General features: G+C 39.4%; 2 protein-coding genes across 2 annotated transcripts; one reads left to right on the top strand and one right to left on the bottom strand.

Annotated features, from left to right (window-relative positions):
• The first annotated feature begins 11,053 nt into the window (after nucleotides 1–11,053).
• LOC126786714 (U-box domain-containing protein 2) lies at nucleotides 11,054–13,279 on the top strand. The gene is made up of 2 exons (XM_050512627.1): nucleotides 11,054–12,474; nucleotides 12,791–13,279. Exons 1-2 carry the CDS (start codon nucleotides 11,188–11,190, stop codon nucleotides 12,851–12,853), a joined length of 1,350 nt encoding a protein of 449 aa, XP_050368584.1. The 5' UTR covers nucleotides 11,054–11,187; the 3' UTR covers nucleotides 12,854–13,279.
• Nucleotides 13,280–14,367: 1,088 nt separating this feature from the next.
• Nucleotides 14,368–16,728, bottom strand: LOC126787700 (inositol transporter 4-like). Its single transcript, XM_050513600.1, has 4 exons — nucleotides 16,532–16,728; nucleotides 15,936–16,450; nucleotides 15,216–15,824; nucleotides 14,368–14,966 (listed from the first exon to the last, which is right to left on the bottom strand). Exons 1-4 carry the CDS (start codon nucleotides 16,665–16,667, stop codon nucleotides 14,481–14,483), a joined length of 1,746 nt encoding a protein of 581 aa, XP_050369557.1. The 5' UTR covers nucleotides 16,668–16,728; the 3' UTR covers nucleotides 14,368–14,480.
• Nucleotides 16,729–17,170: the final 442 nt, after the last annotated feature.

Raw genomic sequence — 17,170 nt, 5'->3', positions numbered from 1 at the left:
GTTGAGATAATGTCAATATATTATTGGTGATCCACGGACCACGTTTGTCTATGTGCTAACGTACCATGATCGTATGATGTATATTCGTCTTCTAATTTCAAATTCAGCAACTTGGAATGTTATCAATACAACTGGTAAAATCACAGCTCGCACTAGTTATCGAGTAAGCTAGATTAAACTTGTTGTATGAGGTATAATTAATTGGTACATCACGTGTGGAGTCAAAGAATACGCACACACATCTATCAGTCAATGTTTTTGGCAGAAAACCTGCCGATATATAATCAGTTGTACATGTTTATTAATATCAGTATATCACTCATCAAACGTAACAAGTGAAATTAATCAAAATTGATGTGATGATTGTGATCAATGTGATGGGTTCTCACGATCAAGTGGAGTTTTACGATTTCATCGGCCGTAGTACCGATGAAATCAATGATGAAAGCGTGTAGATTGTTTACGAGTGTAACTAGATAATGTGTCAAAGAAATTCGTGGAGTTGTTGAGATTATGACTAGCTAATACATAAATTAAGATAGTTTATATACGCTAATGTAACTTACTATCTAATGCCCCTTATGTGTTCATTGTGTGGCATAAACTTAGAAGCCAAGCTTAATTAGGGTGAGAACGTACCGTGAAGCGCGAGTGAAATCTTTCATTGACCTAGCTATCTTAAAGAGGTTCCCAAGCTATCTAAAGTCAAAGAAAGGAAGAATACTTTTGCACAAGTAGAAATAGCCTACGAGTAAAAGATGATCTCAATTCCTCGATCAACCAGCATGTGTGTAACAGTGTAAGCACTGCCGGACTACCGTGACGACTGAAAAATTAAACTCTTATATAAGCTTTATACATTGATAGAACGATTATCTTAGACTACTGTGTTAAGTATTAACATTGTAGAATCATATTGCGGGTTAAAGATTGATCATTTGATATTGCCTATTACCTTTAAAACGGGCTCGTTTGTTTTGATGCACTGTTCGTATATATCCACGATGTAGTCCCTTCGCTTTCTCTATGACCCTATTTTTCTTCATTATTCTTTACATATTGAGTCTTTCACAGATATAGAGATTTTCTACGACTAATTTTGGTAAAATAGATTCTTGTTGGATGGTTAGCTCAATAGTTCATCTCGCAACAATGACGAGGTTCTCTCAGTCTTTCGGCATCTATGACTCCATGAGATCCCCGTAAGGGTTCTCTTGATAAACAGACGACGGCATTCATCTATTTGTGGAACCTCATGTTTATGCATGGAAAATACGCGTGTGTAATGTGTTATCGACTTGGGCTGATTCATAAAAGAAAATCAATGGCATAATATGGGCCAATGTTCTTCAAATGAATGAAATCTGTCCACTGGGTCATAAGAAATATATAAACCCGAATTTGCGAGGTGGTGGATGATTTGATTAGACATACAAGCAAGGGGGGCTCGTAACACTGGACCACTGACAGCAGTGACCGATATACACACTCATTATGGCTCTCTGCCAGATTCCAAAAGTTGTTGGAAATAATACCAAGCCATGACCTTCCCATTTAACACAAATCGATTCAAACAATAGATTGAAACCCTCTCTCATTTCTACTAATCCAAATGATCTAGTGTGATCGAAGCTGGGATTACACTTTACCCTTGCGCGTGCTGAGATTAAAGTTAAGAATGAAGGTGCATGATGCCTGCCAACGAACAGCTGAAGCAGAGAAGCTGGGAACTGTAGATTCCCAGAATCATGCACATGGGTACCTTCGATGTTTGAAGTAACTGATTCTTTAGGACGTACGTACCAGAAAACTGATTCATTAATTAGGGGATGCATGAGTGATGACGAGGGTTGAACTAAACTCGATCAGCCATGCATCTCCATCGATCCCTATCTCCCATCTCTATCTGCAATTCTGCACACATATAGCTAGATATACGAGTTGATTGCGCGTGTAAATTGTCTAGCTAGCTAATAATGGCCGCTCTCTCATCTCAATCTCAGATCCAGAGAGCCTGAGGTCATTATCAGGTTGTCCCCTATCCCATGCAACATGCATATTATCCACATATTTGAAAATAGAAAAAATAGATATTTCCTTACTTGATAGATTGTAACTAGAAGAGTAGAAGGGAAAGTCTAGCAATTTTCAATCGAAATATGGCACCCACTAAATGCATGCACGGAAGCTAGAAGCCTGGAACAGATCAACATATATACGTAATATACCGACTTCATTATGTTTACAGGTATATTGCTTCAACCTCAAGCTCATTATATATTGTGATGAAACAGCAAGCACTGATTAAGACTTGTGCAGCATGCCCATTATAGCCCTAGCTTCTTTAATTTTGTATCTTAATTAGAATGAATATATTGGTTTTGCCATGTACAAACTGTGTTCCTGTCTCAAACAGTGCAGCATATGCAAGTTCTATTTATATGATCGTTCAGATCGAGATCGACTTAGGTGACTACCAGCTAGTTCGGTCTATTTACATTGGCTGCTGCCTGCTGCAGGCTATGCATATATGCATGGTGGCCACTGGAACATTGCTCGGCTGCTTCATCGTAAATTATTTGCAGTACTAGCTAGACATTGAAGCTTGAATAGAGTGTGTTATATCTACATTCGTATTAGATTAAGGAAATCTCAAAGATCCCCTGAATCCGAAGAAAGATTTGATATCAACGTATAGAAATTAAGCCAGAAAACTCGCAGATAATCATGGGCCATCGATCTTAATTACATTGATCGAGTAACAAAGATATTACAAAAAGGATCTACACAGCTATATTTTCTGCCAGAGCATGATAGATATTGCTCATTCCAGATTTCCAGTGATGTGAAAAGCGATTATCAGTAACATCAAACACGTCTATTTGTACAGGATGATCCATCGCCACTTGTATATTCTTAGTTCAAACGTTGCTGAAACCCTAATGCCGTTAACATCAAATACAGATAAGCTTTAACTTCTTTTTAATTATTTGACGTAGAATAGAATTAAAGATCTAATGTGTATTTTGACATCAAACACAGTCGTTGCTTCTTTGTTTCTCTAATTAGAGCCTTGTAAATGCTCAGACCACGTTTTGCATGAAAAAATGAGAAAATTATAGTATATATTAATGTATGTATGATATTATTTTATGCGTGGAGTTAAAAAATAATATTTATTATTAACATTCGGATGTACAGCCCGAAAAAGTGTAGGACCATGCAGTTTGGCTGGTTGCGACTCATATTATGGACAAGTAGCTAGCTAGTGCCCAGTACCGCAGTACGTGTATCAGAGTTCATGATTACTCGCATAGTCGTGGTTCTGTACTTCTATTCCGTTAGCATGAGCTGAGCTATCTAAGTTAAACCAACAAAGTAATCATATGATTCATATCCTCGTATATATGATTCTATCGTGAGAATTTACGTGGTAGTGGTTAGTGAAGTAATATAATATATAATATCTTACTGCAAATTGAATTTTGAGAAAGAACCTTCTGATAATATTCTTCAAAGCATGATTAGTTAAGCAGCAACGTCTTTAGTCAAGTACGCGTTATCATGAACTATGAAATTAAACGGCACTACCTAGCTAGTGAGGTTAACCGTTAAAGGTACACTGAAGCGTCAGTAAATTAAGATTTTCAGCTGATAAACTTACTTAGGCAGGTAAGATCAGAAGAAAAGAAACTCAGAGTTAGTGAAATTCATCGATATTACTATATATACACATGTAAGATTACAAAAGATTAGATTTTTGATAAAATTCATCTAAAAAATTAGGCCGAGCTAGGGATGCTGCTATACCAGACCAAACGTACTAAACATAATACGATCAAAGTTAGTGGCCGTTCTTGATTAGTAGGGAGATTAAATATAATAGTGAGATTACGCACTACAGGCTAGCTATATATTCAAGTATATCTCAACCAGAAAAATATTCATGATATTGTTATTCATTATTCTAGCTTGGAAATCTCTGAAAATTTTGTTCAACATGCATGCAAGGACAAATACCTTCTTTTACATATTCCACAACTGCGGTTAGGGTGCTAAACAACTCAGCATGTTGGATTGATTAATGCCAATCAACTTAGAACTCATTAATCAAACAAATAATGCTATCTGCTTTTCTAATTTTATATCAGATGTATAGTTTTTTGTACATCAATATCAGATGTATACGGCTCTATATACACATTATGTAATTGGAATGCTTGCCTAGTTATATGGTGCTAGGAATCGACTATCAATTCTTTAATATCATACATTTAATTTAGGTATTGACTTGTCAGATGTCAAAACATATTTCGTTTCTCAACCTCCCTAATATTTAATCAGACTAATTCAATTTCAATAGTTTGCGTAGTTTGAGGATATATATAGAAAAAATTCCACTATCATTATCCAAATTCTTGTAGCAAGTCAATGTTGTACTTATACTCTGAGTTATATCAATGTAGTACACAAACTCGTTATTCGCTATCAATAAGGGGTTTGAAGTCAATTTCCATTACAGTTCTATTTTCTGGGTCATGTGTCTTGCACATGACCATTAAAAAAAGAGTTAAATTGACTATTCCGTCAAATTTGATCAAAATTAAAACTCCCCCTCTTCAAACCCTAATTTTTCTTAAAATCTTTCAAAACCTAGATCGTGATCAAAATCTCTCAAAATCTAAACTAACCTCACTCCTCACTTCTCTAAAAAATTGTCAATTAGAAAGAGTGAAAGCAAAATATTGGGACGCTAATATGATAACATTAACCTTTGTTCTGTATTTGTATAAGCAATGAAGACTAGAGTGATGTTTGAGATTTTTGTAGAATCTAGACCACCTCAACTAGATAGTAAGTTTTCGATTATAATATGTATTTTAATCTCTTTTTCACGTTGTTGTGTTATCATGATCTTGTGTATTTGTGATTTGAAATTGATTTTAGGGTTTAAAGTTGGGTTAGGGTTTAATAAACAATGGATTTGAATGTAATCGATTTGTATGTTCTGGATTTTTACATTGTTTAGGGTTTGATTATTGTTGAAGATGGTTTAGGGTTTGAATTTTTTATGTTTAAACCCCCCAAATCTAGTTTGAAACGATACTTAGAGTGGTTTCTCCTTTTTTTTCGATTTGATTTCAGTACAAGCCCATCTGTATACGATGGAAATAGTCCATGGAGGATATTACAAAACTGATACATATGAGAGGAATAAGTACTTTGATCATGGGTTTAATAAGAGGGGTGTGAAGACATATTTAGATGGTATGGATCCGGAGAAGTTTTCATGGGTTGAATTGAACAACATAGCTCGGGAATTAGGATACAGGGAGTTGCCCATATCTTATCATTTCAAGATTCCTAGAACTGAAGCTCGTGAAAGGTTGATTCTGATTAAAGGTGATGGTGAATGTATGGAGACGATGAAGATGATACCAAAGATGAGACAAATATATGTTTACATAATAGGTGGAGAGAAAATTAGGAACGATGAAGTTTTAGCTGAGCAAAATCTCCCAACTGATCCAAATTGGGATAATCCCTTGAATATGCAATCTCCAAGATAAGTAGAGAGAAATCATTTTGAGGCAAATTTGATGGCATCACAATTATATAGCATTGTTGAGGTCTTGGAGGGTAGAACTATGGTGGGTGAAGATGTAGATGTAATTGACCTTACTGATTTAAATGAAGATAATGTTGAAGTGGGTATGTTAGGTAAAAATGTAAGTGTGTGTGGTATCAATGAGCATATGGTGGGTCCAAGTGAAAGGACATTTAGAAATTTGTCTGATATATTAGGAGATAAAGATTTGAACATGGATGATGATGATGATGATGATGATGATGCAATTTATGGGCATGATGAGAAAAGAATCAGAAGAGAAGTGGTAGGTGACAGTGAGTTTTATTACAAACATACAACACATAAACCATGGCTTGTTGGTTATAAAGATCAGTTGGCAAGGAAAATTAAAGAGATTGAGAAAAGAGAGAGAAACAGCTAAAAAGAGGGAAAAATAAGAGATTGAGAACTTAATGATAAAAAAAGAAATATTTAGAGAGAGTCAAACTTCAGTTGGGCTTAGTAGGGATGAAATTGACCAGAGGGTAAGAGAGAAATAAGAAATGAACAAAGAGATAGAGAAGAGTATGTTGTAAGAGAAGAGGCTGAGGCAAGAGAGAAAGAAGCAGTTGAAAAGAGGGCAGCATCGACTCTTAAAGTGAGGACCCAACTAGCTAATCGGTTAGAGGAAAGGTTGAGGGAGAGAACAAATGGGAAGATGACTGTTCAAGGGAGTAAAACAAACAAGAATGGTCATAGGCCTAAGGATACAAGGTATAACACAAGAAATGGAGGTATAAAACCTAGTACAGTAGTTGTAGAGGAATATGACTCCACTGATGACTCTGAATATTATGTGGATTTTGACTATGATTTGGAGCATGATGAAGTTGCATATGATGTCAAGTTTGAGGAAAATGTCACAGAACCAGAGTAAGTCCCTGAATATGAAGACATGAGATATGACGGCTAATGTTCAGATGATAATGGTGGATAAGATTGGCTTGAGAACTTAATTGGTATTGACACATGAGAAGATTCTGATGAGAAACCTGTTGACTTCAGGTAGTTTAACGTAGGGGGAAGAAATATCATATCGTGAATCAGATATGTGGATATTAAAAACTCCATATTCAAGATCAACCTTGCATTCTCTAATCCAATCCAAAGCAGTGTAGGGAAGCTGTGAGGGAACATGCAATTAGAAACCAGATTAGTTTATGGTATAAGAAGAATACAAGGAAGAAAATTGAAGTAAGTGCCAATGAGGTTCTAAATGGAGAATGTATGCAAGTAGGGTTCCAAACTTTGGTGATACCATGGTTATGAGGACCTTGTTTGACACACACACATGTTCACATGTGGAAACCAACCACTTTCTAAATTTTAGAAGATTAGTTGAAGAAGTGAAGGATGCTTTATTGGATGATGAGAGCTGGTTAAGGCAAGGCATACACCACCATATATTAGAGAAGTTTAAATTTGATGTGAGTGTGCAGACGATCTCAAGGGCTAAAAGATGTGCAAAACAGATGAATGAATGACATTATATTGAGCAGTACAATCAGTTGGCTTCATATCAAAAAGAGTTGTTGAGAAGCAATCATGGATCCACTGTTGTGATCAAAACATAGATGGATGGACTAGTTAGAAGATTCCAAAGGATGTACATGTGCTTCAAAGCATAGAAAGATGGTTGGAATGTTGTTTAGATAGCTGCCATATCAAAGGCCATCATCATGAACAGCTTTTAACTGCAGTCGGCATTGATGCAAACAATGGGATGTACCCAATTACCTATACACTTGTGGAAATAGAGGATCAACCTACTTGGATCTGGTTCCTTGAGTACTTAATAGGTGATTTGGGTATATAAAACAACAAGAGGCTTGTGTTCATGTCAGACAAACAAAAAGGAATAGAAAATGCTATTAAAGGTATATTTCTTCAAGTAAATTTCATTATTTTCAAGTGAATTATTTTTTGCATCACCATTAATTAATAGATTCTAATACAAATGTTTATATGAAACAACTTTGTATCCTTATGTTGAACAAAGGAATTGTGTTAGGCATTTGTACAATAACTTCAAAGGTAAGAATCAAGGAGAGGGACTGAAATAATTATTGTGGAAAGCAGTAAGAAGTAGTACTCAAGCTTGGTATAAGAAGCACATGTATGACTTCAAAATGTAGAGTCCTGATGTATTTAATTGGTTTCATGACAAACCTCTAAGGCATTGGAGTAGAGTTTTATTTGTTGATGACTCAAAGTGTGATATTCTTCTCAACAACTTGTGTGAGTCCTTCAACCATGCCATATTACCTTGTAGGGATAAGCATGTTCTTACCATGTTTGAGAAGTTAAGGATTGATATGATGGTGAGGAATGCAAACATAATGGTTGCTCGTGAGCAGTAGAAAGGAGTTGTTGGTCCTAGGATAAAGAATATAATAGTTAAGACTGCAAAGAGAGTAACACAATATATAGCACATAGAAGCACTAAGTACATCTACCAAGTGACTGGAACAGGGGAAAATGGCAGCAAACATGCGGTGGACTTAGGTCTTCATATATGTACTTCAGAAGGTGGAAATTTAGTGGCATACCTTGTGTACATGCCCTCTCCAAAAGGCATGATCATGATTTGTACTGTGATAACTACTTCCTAGCTTCTAGATAATTGCAGACATATACACCTACCATAAGCCCCATTGCAGGGTGGGATAATTGGGAAAAAGTTGACTTCCCAATTGCTCGTCCTTCATTTAAGAAGCAAGATGGCAGGCCAAAAATGAAGAGGACTAAGGAAGCTGGTGAAAAGAACAAGGGCATGGCACCACCAGCTCTCATCCAGGGGAAATTGGGTTTGAAAACTGGTATTAAGATGACTTGTGGAATTTGTAAGCAGCAAGGACATAACACAACTGGATGTCTGATAACCAAGGCTAAAAAACTTGCATCGGTAAGTTCTTTTCATTCACCTACATTGATTCATTGTATTAGAGCTAAGGTTTGTAGTTTTTTTTCTTTAGTTAAATAATTTGATTTGTTATTGGAACATGGGGGAATGATAATATGGTGGAGCTCGCACAAAGAAAAGAGTTAGAGCTAAGGTTTGTTGTTGTAACTTAATTATAAAGTAATGAGATTGTTGTTTTGCAATTGTTGTGACTTGTGACATTGAATATGTATTTTTCTTTAGAACTTTGGACTGATTTAGGTTACCTGAGTTGCAGCCCCATCTACAACTGCTTATAATGTCAATGACCAAGCCATAAGGTATGTGAAGGGCTGGTATAAGAGAAAGGCAGCAGAGGGAGGTACTTATGCTGAGTTTTGTGCTATTTATTCCTCAACTCAAACTCAACATGTAGCTACACAAGAGAGTCAAAACAATGTTAATTAAGAGTTCTAAAATGTGTAATTCATCTAATAGGTCTCATTTTGTACTCTTAAACTTATGGTGTTTAATGACAAATTTTTATGTACTTTTGAACTCAAAGTTGTTTAATAACATCTCTTTTTGAAAGCATACATGCTGTTTAATTTCCATTAGGCCTCATCATTTAGCTCACGGAGGCCCGCAAGCCTGATGTGCTTTTACCCGATCAGGCTCGCGAGAAAGCCCGTTAAAGCCCGCTTCCGTGGGTAGAGGGCCGAGCTTAATTTATAAGTGTAAATTCCGGCTCAACCCATGAGTCTGGCCCGTAAAAGCCCACAAAGTAATAAAATATTATACATATTATATTAGGTTTTAGAATAAAACTATCGCATTATGAAGCGACTATATGAATGAAACTTCTCGGGATTGATTGACATCAGTCGATGTGATTGGTATATATATTTAGTGAACCTATACAAATTTTATTCAATCCAGACCTCGTCTGACCGTCAGAATTTCTAGTAAACAAAAAACACCACTAATATGCCCTAAGGAAAGACCTATTATCAAAATGCGAACACCGAAAACCGTTTACATATCTGAAATCACCTAATTTTTGTCACTGATCGTGCGTGGTTGCAACGAGGAAACCCATTTGGCAAAGCCTCGATCAATGAGAGTTTTGATATGTTAAAACGCCTCTTTTTTGATTGACCGTAGGTACAAACGGTTAAACCATGTCCAAAACTGATGAAATTTTTACGGGATCCCTAAATATATATACCGAGCACATCTGCTAGTGTCGATCGACCATATTTCAAACTATAATTTATTTGTTATTTTTTTAGAATGTTTTACAAGAACTCTTTTATTGTTCCAAAACCCTTAAATAAGAGTATTATGTTTTTTTTAAATACAAGACTGCAAGGCCCGACCGTAAAAGCTCGCAAGACCCGACACATTTTAGATGGACGGGTTCGAATCTTCATATTTGTGAAAATACATGACCCGGCCCGTCACTTATCTAAATGTACTATGGCCCGGCCCGTTGACGAGCCATAATTTCCATCAATCTGTTTTTCTTTTTTGTATTTGTGTTAGTCAGTACTTGTACCTTACATGGATGATCAATGTAGTACCCTGAAGATGGAGGGAAAATTATGTAAAGGAGATATAACAATTGGCGGGAAAATTTTGATATGGAACGTACATAGAGTTATTTCAGTAAAAAAAATTTTTTTAATCACGTGCGGGACATAAGTCTTAGAAAATGGAGCCGTAACTAAAATTTTGCATCAGATCCATCGTTAATAACAAATAACGAATTTAAGTATTATATTGCTATAACTCAGAGAATGAGTACTAAGTTTACTTTGACAAAAGAGTTTGGATATAAATAATGAATTTTTTTCATATATACAAAAGGTAAACTAGCTGGTCAGAAATCAAACCAAAATAATAACACAAATGAAAATACAAAAGGGGATTTGAGGGAGGCTTAATTAGGGACAATTGTATTAGTACGTGCTTGGTGAGCGGTATTTGAAAGTTGAGAATATTTTAGGGTATGAAGAACAAAGCCCCATTAATCTGTGGGATAAACCACACTTAACCCAAGTGGGGGAGTCATAATTAGAGTACTAGGTCTCTTTCTTTCTCTCTGCCAGGCACGTGTGGCTGACGTGTGCTACGTGCACTGTAACTAGGAAGTTGACTTGGCTCAGTTCTCAAGATCGGACGGCTAAAAAGAAGCGTACGTACAGGCGTTGAATCGCTGGCAACACGTGTCCTGCCTCACACTGACTCCTGTCGTAACCCCAACGCTTTTTCCCTCCCTTTTTTTTATTTTCCAATTTTTTTTTACCGTAACCTCCAAAACGACGACGCAGCGGGGGATCTCTGTTTATTTTCTTTTCAGGTAGTCCCCGACGCCGACGCCGGCGGCCCCCACCACGTCAGCCTCACTGCTCACAGTCACATCAGAGCTAAATCCCTAATTCTCTGCCATGAGATTCTATTATCCCCCATACGACGTCGTTTAGCTTCACCTTCACAGCTTTGTACCAGTACTAATATGTGGCCTCCGATGCTTCTCTCTCCCCCAATTCCATCACCATGCCTCTTTTCTAGTTTTTACTTTCTCCACTCAAACACTGAAATCAAATCCTCCAAATTGGAAATCCCTAAATATCTGTTGCAATTTGTTAGAGAGGTTTTGGTTTGATTTAACAGAATGGTTTCTCTAGAAGATTCTCATTCCGGGTCGAATCATTTCCCACTGACCCGGAACTTCTACTCTCCGGGGTCTACTAAGCTCCACCGGAACACCGGCCGGTCCATGCGGACTATCCGCTCGAATTTCTATCAGGAAGATCAGAGCTGCTGCTCCTTCCCGGAGAGATCGCCGTATGTGTCCGAGAATCTGACCGACTCCGTCGTCGACATGCGTCTCGGCGAGCTGGCCCTCCGCACCAGCAGCAACTCCGGCAAGTCCACCGCCGCGTCGGTCGAGGAGTTTCTCCAGCTTTCCCAAGCCTTCAGCGATTTCTCCGCCTGCAGCAGCGACATCTCCGGCGAGCTGCAGCGCCTCGCCAGCCTGCCGTCGCCGGAAAACGCGCCGAGATCGGAGCCTGAGCCGGAGCCGTGCGAGGGGTTTCTGCAGAGGGAGAATTTCTCCACCGAAATAATCGAGAGCATTTCGCCGGAGGATCTCCAACCGACGGTCAAGATCTGTGTGGACGGGCTTCAGTCGCCGTCGATTGCCGTCAAGCAGTCTGCTGCGGCCAAGCTGAGGCTGTTAGCTAAGAACCGAGCTGATAATCGAGCCTTGATCGGCGAGTCAGGAGCGGTGCCGGCTCTGATTCCTCTGCTCCGGTGCAGTGATCCATGGACTCAAGAACACGCTGTAACAGCTTTGCTCAACCTCTCGCTTCATGAATCGAACAAGGCCATAATCACCAATGCCGGAGCTATAAAGTCGTTAGTGTATGTACTCAAGACCGGCACGGAGACCTCTAAGCAGAACGCCGCCTGTGCGCTGCTGAGCTTGGCGTTAATGGAGGAGAACAAGAGCTCAATCGGAGCCTGTGGAGCTATTCCGCCTCTGGTTTCGTTGTTGATTAGTGGATCCATGAGGGGAAAGAAAGATGCTTTGACGACGCTGTACAAGCTCTGCTCAATTAGGCCTAATAAGGAGAGGGCAGTGAGTGCCGGAGCGGTGAAGCCGTTGGTGGCGCTTGTGGCGGACCATGCGACTGGCTTGGCGGAGAAGGCGATGGTGGTGCTGAGTAGCTTGGCTGGGATTGAGGAGGGGAAGGAGGCCATTGTTGAGGAAGGCGGGCTTGCAGCACTAGTGGAAGTGATTGAAGATGGTTCTGTCAAAGGGAAGGAGTTTGCGGTGTTGACGCTGTTGCAGCTGTGCACTGAGAGTGTGAGGAACAGAGGGTTGCTAGTCAGAGAAGGAGGGATTCCACCTTTGGTTGCGCTTTCGCAGAGTGGAACTGTTAGAGCTAAGCACAAGGTATTTTCAGTTGTGTTTTGGCTATAGCATTACAGGCCTATTGGATTATGCATGTTCTGTATCTGTTCTGTGTTAAAGTGGTGCTCATACTGGTTAATCTGTTTACAGTTTGATACTTGAAAAGATGCTCATGTTGGTTGTTTAAAAGATCGTTATTTTGGAACTAGGTGGATTGAGGCTATTTGTATGAAGAATTGTACACTCAATGCATCATGCATTTGTAGTTCTAAGTCTGAGTTTGGATGCATCATGTAAATATAAGGTTATACGAATGAAGTTGGCTTTCTTTATGATGATGATCCCTTTGTTATTGCAGGCTGAAACGCTTCTTGGGTATCTGAGAGAGCCGAGACAAGAAGCGTCCTCTTCAACTCCTTAAAGAAGAGAAAATCGGTACTTTTACTACTTAGAGAGGATCTATGTCTATGGTGCCATTGTTGGTTGTTGATGTATATAGGGAGTGTTATTTTCCACTGGTTTGTACAGTATGGTTAAAATTCTAGGAAGAATGTTATGTAGAAGGGAGAAGTTAGAAGGAGCTAGTGAGAAGACACTGACTCTTAGATGTATGATCTTTAACTAGGTTTTGGGGCTTTTCCTTCTTTTCTCCTCTTCCCCATTTTTTATTGACTCGGTTTTTTGTAGGGGTGGAATACTTGTTTGCCTTCTTCTTCTTATTCTTCTTTTTTTGGGTTGATAAAATTTGGGTTCTTATCCTTGTGTTTTGTCTGGGTGACCCGAATTTTCCTTGTAATGACAGATAGTATGAACTGCTTGGACAAATATATATTCTATTGTGTTCTGAGTTCTATGATCAAACTGATATGTTGGACATGCTTGATAGTGTGAGTTACTATGAGCTATTTCTTTCTTTCCAAAGTCGAAAGCATGTGTTTGGTTCCTCTTGGTGGAAATAGAACTGGAATCTTGGACTCAACTTGTGTTGCTGATCCTTTATCCATTTTCCAGCTTTTACCTCACGCCTTTACATGAACTTTATGCTTTGCAATTTTGTATAGTAGCCAATACAACTTTATGCTTTGCTTATGTGACAGGAGAAGGTAAACTATTAAAAATGATAGTAATTAAACTTTGACCGCGGAAGCCAGAAGCTTCCCTGAACTAGGCCTTGTTTAACTTTCTTGATTTGATTCCCCAACTTAAACAAGATTTATACTCATATCTTCTCACTATTTTTTTTCTCTTCAAAATGATAATTTTTGTTGTTGCTCTGGATACTTATTTTAGTGGGGAAATGTAATCTATTGGTAGAGCCCTTGATCTGCTTGTCTATGGTGTAAAGTAGCCCCCTGCTGTTCCATGCATTCATCTTGCAAAGCCCACCAACCGATCCAACCCCACAAGCAAGAGATGATTTTTGAAAATTTTGTTTTCTGTATCCTTATTTATATTTCCTTGTCCTTACTAATCATGCATTAGCTGGCACAGCAGGTATGTGTTTTGTCCTTCTGTTGGTTTGTTTGTTTGTTTTTGATGGTTGCAATCCCCAGTTTTTAAGTCATCTGGCTCTACATTGAAGTAGCTTTGAATTGCATGGCAAGTTGTCGGTGAGCCTTTCGAATCGAGTGTAAACTGGTTGTTGTATGTATTTCGGGTTTTTGGATGCCTGAAGGCTGAAGCAAACATCAGTTTCTTTTGGGTTGTTTCTACTTTCTTTTGGGATGCTGGTTTAGTTTTTCACTAGCATCTTGCCAAAGCCGTAGATCAATTTTGTTCTGGCAGACATGGTTGCTTTGAAACCGTGTTCAGGAACCGTGAAATCTCATTTCAGTTAGCTCTACAAATGCCCCTTTGATGATAGCACTGGGACATAGATTAGCTCATTTAGATACAATCTAATATTAGCGAACCTATCTGATCACATAGCACGCGAGGATTCACATGCACGTTATTGATAGTTTGAAACGCAAAGATCCTACGTAGATGCCAATATGGTCCCTGCCCCTCTAAAACTAATCACCGGCGAATTAATGTTGCGGGTGAGCTCAAGCAGACCCCTCAACCTTCTGCTTGCCTTTGGTGTCCGTAGGAGCAAATAACTTGGGTCGGAAACCCTTCTCGAGCAACTTCTCGACCTCTTCGAATTGCAATCCTTTGGTTTCAGGAACCAGGAAGTAAATGAATATAAGTCCGATGGTAGAAAACCCAGCAAATAGGAGGAACGTTCCAGCCGAACCCAGTTCCTTTGTGAGGGTTAAGAATGTCTCGCTCACTATGAGATTTGCAGTCCAGTTGGAAACTGCAGCAATCCCTCCACCAGTGCCTCTGTATCTCAGTGGGTATATTTCAGAGTTCACGATCCAAGGAATAGTTCCCATTCCAGGTGCGTACACAATGATGTACAATCCCAACAAAATGACTGCAAAGATACCAATTTTGCTAGGACACCCTTTAGAGTACCATACCCTATGTTCTCCACGACACTGACTCCTTATGTCATTGTTTGCAGCCAAACAAGCTCCCGGGGCCAGCTACCAACAATTACAAAGCAAACATAGATGAACAATAATGCAAATTAGCTAATGACTTGAGGATCGATAGGCCAATTTGTATCTTAGCTAGTTCCTTATTATTGAAGTTTAGAAAGCTGGAGGGGAATTATGAATGTATAACATGCATCAATGTATCTTAGCTGACCCCACTCACAACAATGTCTACTATTGGATGTAGGATGTATATTATGCATCAATGTATACTAGAATTTTCCGTGTAGTACTTACAGTTTGACCTTTGCTAGCACAGAAGGCACAGTCTGTGTATTTTAAGCATGTCATGCAGTTCCATGCTGCAGGATTACGATCAGAAACATAAGCCGGACATGTAGTGTTGGCGCCGAAGTGATTGGATTCCAAGTGGCTCACAGTTGGAGAATGAGATGCAGCATAGTAGAACACTCCTGCTAGCACTATAAGGCAACTGATGATTCCAAACATGGAAATGATCATGAGCCTTCTCCTTCCATATCTATCCACAAAGCACATGCTGATGAGTGTGCCAACCACATTGAGCCCTGAAGTGATGAGAGAAAGTGCCATAGCCGTTTGGTTGGATGCGAATCCGGCAAACTGAACTATGGATGGGCTGTAATACATGACAGTGTTGATACCAACAAATTGCTGAGCAACTTGGACTGTGATCCCTGCATACAAACCTCTTCGGACCACGGTGTTACCGAAGCAACTCTTTAGTTTTTCTAGCATGGTATTCCCAATAGCTCCTTCCTCGGACCTTTCGAATTCCACGGATTCTTGCAAAGCCTTCATTTCATCATCAACCTCTTCTGCAGGATAGATCTTAGCTAAGATGGCCCTGGCTTCATCAACCTTGTTCTGTTTGATTAACAAACAAATAATGGCTTGTTACACAAAACGTTAAGAGTATGATGAGTAATGTCATCAAGCTTATATTGACTAAAGTGTAGGAGAGTTTGAGGGTGGTACATCTCTGTAGAGCCATCTAGGAGACTCAGGGAGTGACAACATTAAAACAAACTGAACCGCCGCTGGAACACCGGCAACTCCAAGCATCCAACGCCATGTTCCAGGAGCCTTGGTGAATGCCAGGTTGATGAGGTATGATAAGAACTGACCTCCTGTGATGAGAAGACCGTTTGTACTAACCAGAGCTCCTCTGATTCTATGAGGAGATGCCTCCGAAATATAAAGGGGTGCTGTAATGGAAGCCATGCCGACTCCCAGACCAACTATGATTCTTCCAATGATGATCACCCACGGAACTGGAGCCACTGCCATAACTATTGCACCCACAAAGAACACCACATCTGCTATTAAGATTGATTTCTTGCGGCCGAGGGCATCGTTCATCCATCCTCCAATTGCAGCACCAATGATAGCTCCTGCAACTGCCATACTCACGATGGTTTCTTGCAGCCATGTTTTCTTGTCAACTTCGCTAAAGTCCTCACGAATGTATAGCAGCGCCCCAGAAATGACACCTACATTGTGCGAGTTTCATTTAGTTTATAAACTACGCAGATGCAATATTTGATCGAATTTGATTCTGATATCCAACACACCTGTGTCATATCCAAAAAGAAGGCCTCCAATGCCGGCAGAGAGCGCGAGGCGCATAATGTAAGGCGTCCGCCATGTCGTCTTCCAGCATTCTGTGAATTCTGTCTTGCTAGAGGGGTGCGCTCCACCTTCCACCATATTTTTCTATTTCTAAAGAACTAGGAGATACGCACTGGAAATGTAGTGTCAATTCAACTTGAATTCCTGCAGAGCTATACACTACCAATCCCTAGTTAGAGCTTGCATTCATCACGTGGAAGATGAACTTTGGATTGAAGAGAATATGAATTACTAGTCTGTCATACTATTTCAATTTATAATTTAGTTCCATTGTTATAAACGAAAGACCGTTGGCATATCTTATCTGTCTATAGTTTAAACTGCACAAAAATAGATACTTGCCTCATTCATATTTGTTAATTTAGTTTTGATCAAACCTAATCCTAATCCTGCGGAACCTACATAGCACGGAAGCTTGTCTTGACGACCGATTCCCGCTTCGGAAGCGGAAGCGGGAGCGAAAGCGCGGGGAAGCGCGAGGAAGCGCGATTCTAGAAAAGGAGGGTTTGGGAGCGCGGCGGAAGCGTTGGCTTCCAAACTGGAAGCGCGGTGGAAGCGTTGACTTCCTAATTGGAAGCGCG

This window comes from Argentina anserina, chromosome 3 (genome assembly GCF_933775445.1).
Source record: "Argentina anserina chromosome 3, drPotAnse1.1, whole genome shotgun sequence".
In the NCBI taxonomy this organism is placed as follows: Eukaryota; Viridiplantae; Streptophyta; class Magnoliopsida; order Rosales; family Rosaceae; genus Argentina; species Argentina anserina.
Note: the sequence above shows the minus strand (reverse complement) of the source record. Positions and strands in the feature narration are given on the sequence as shown.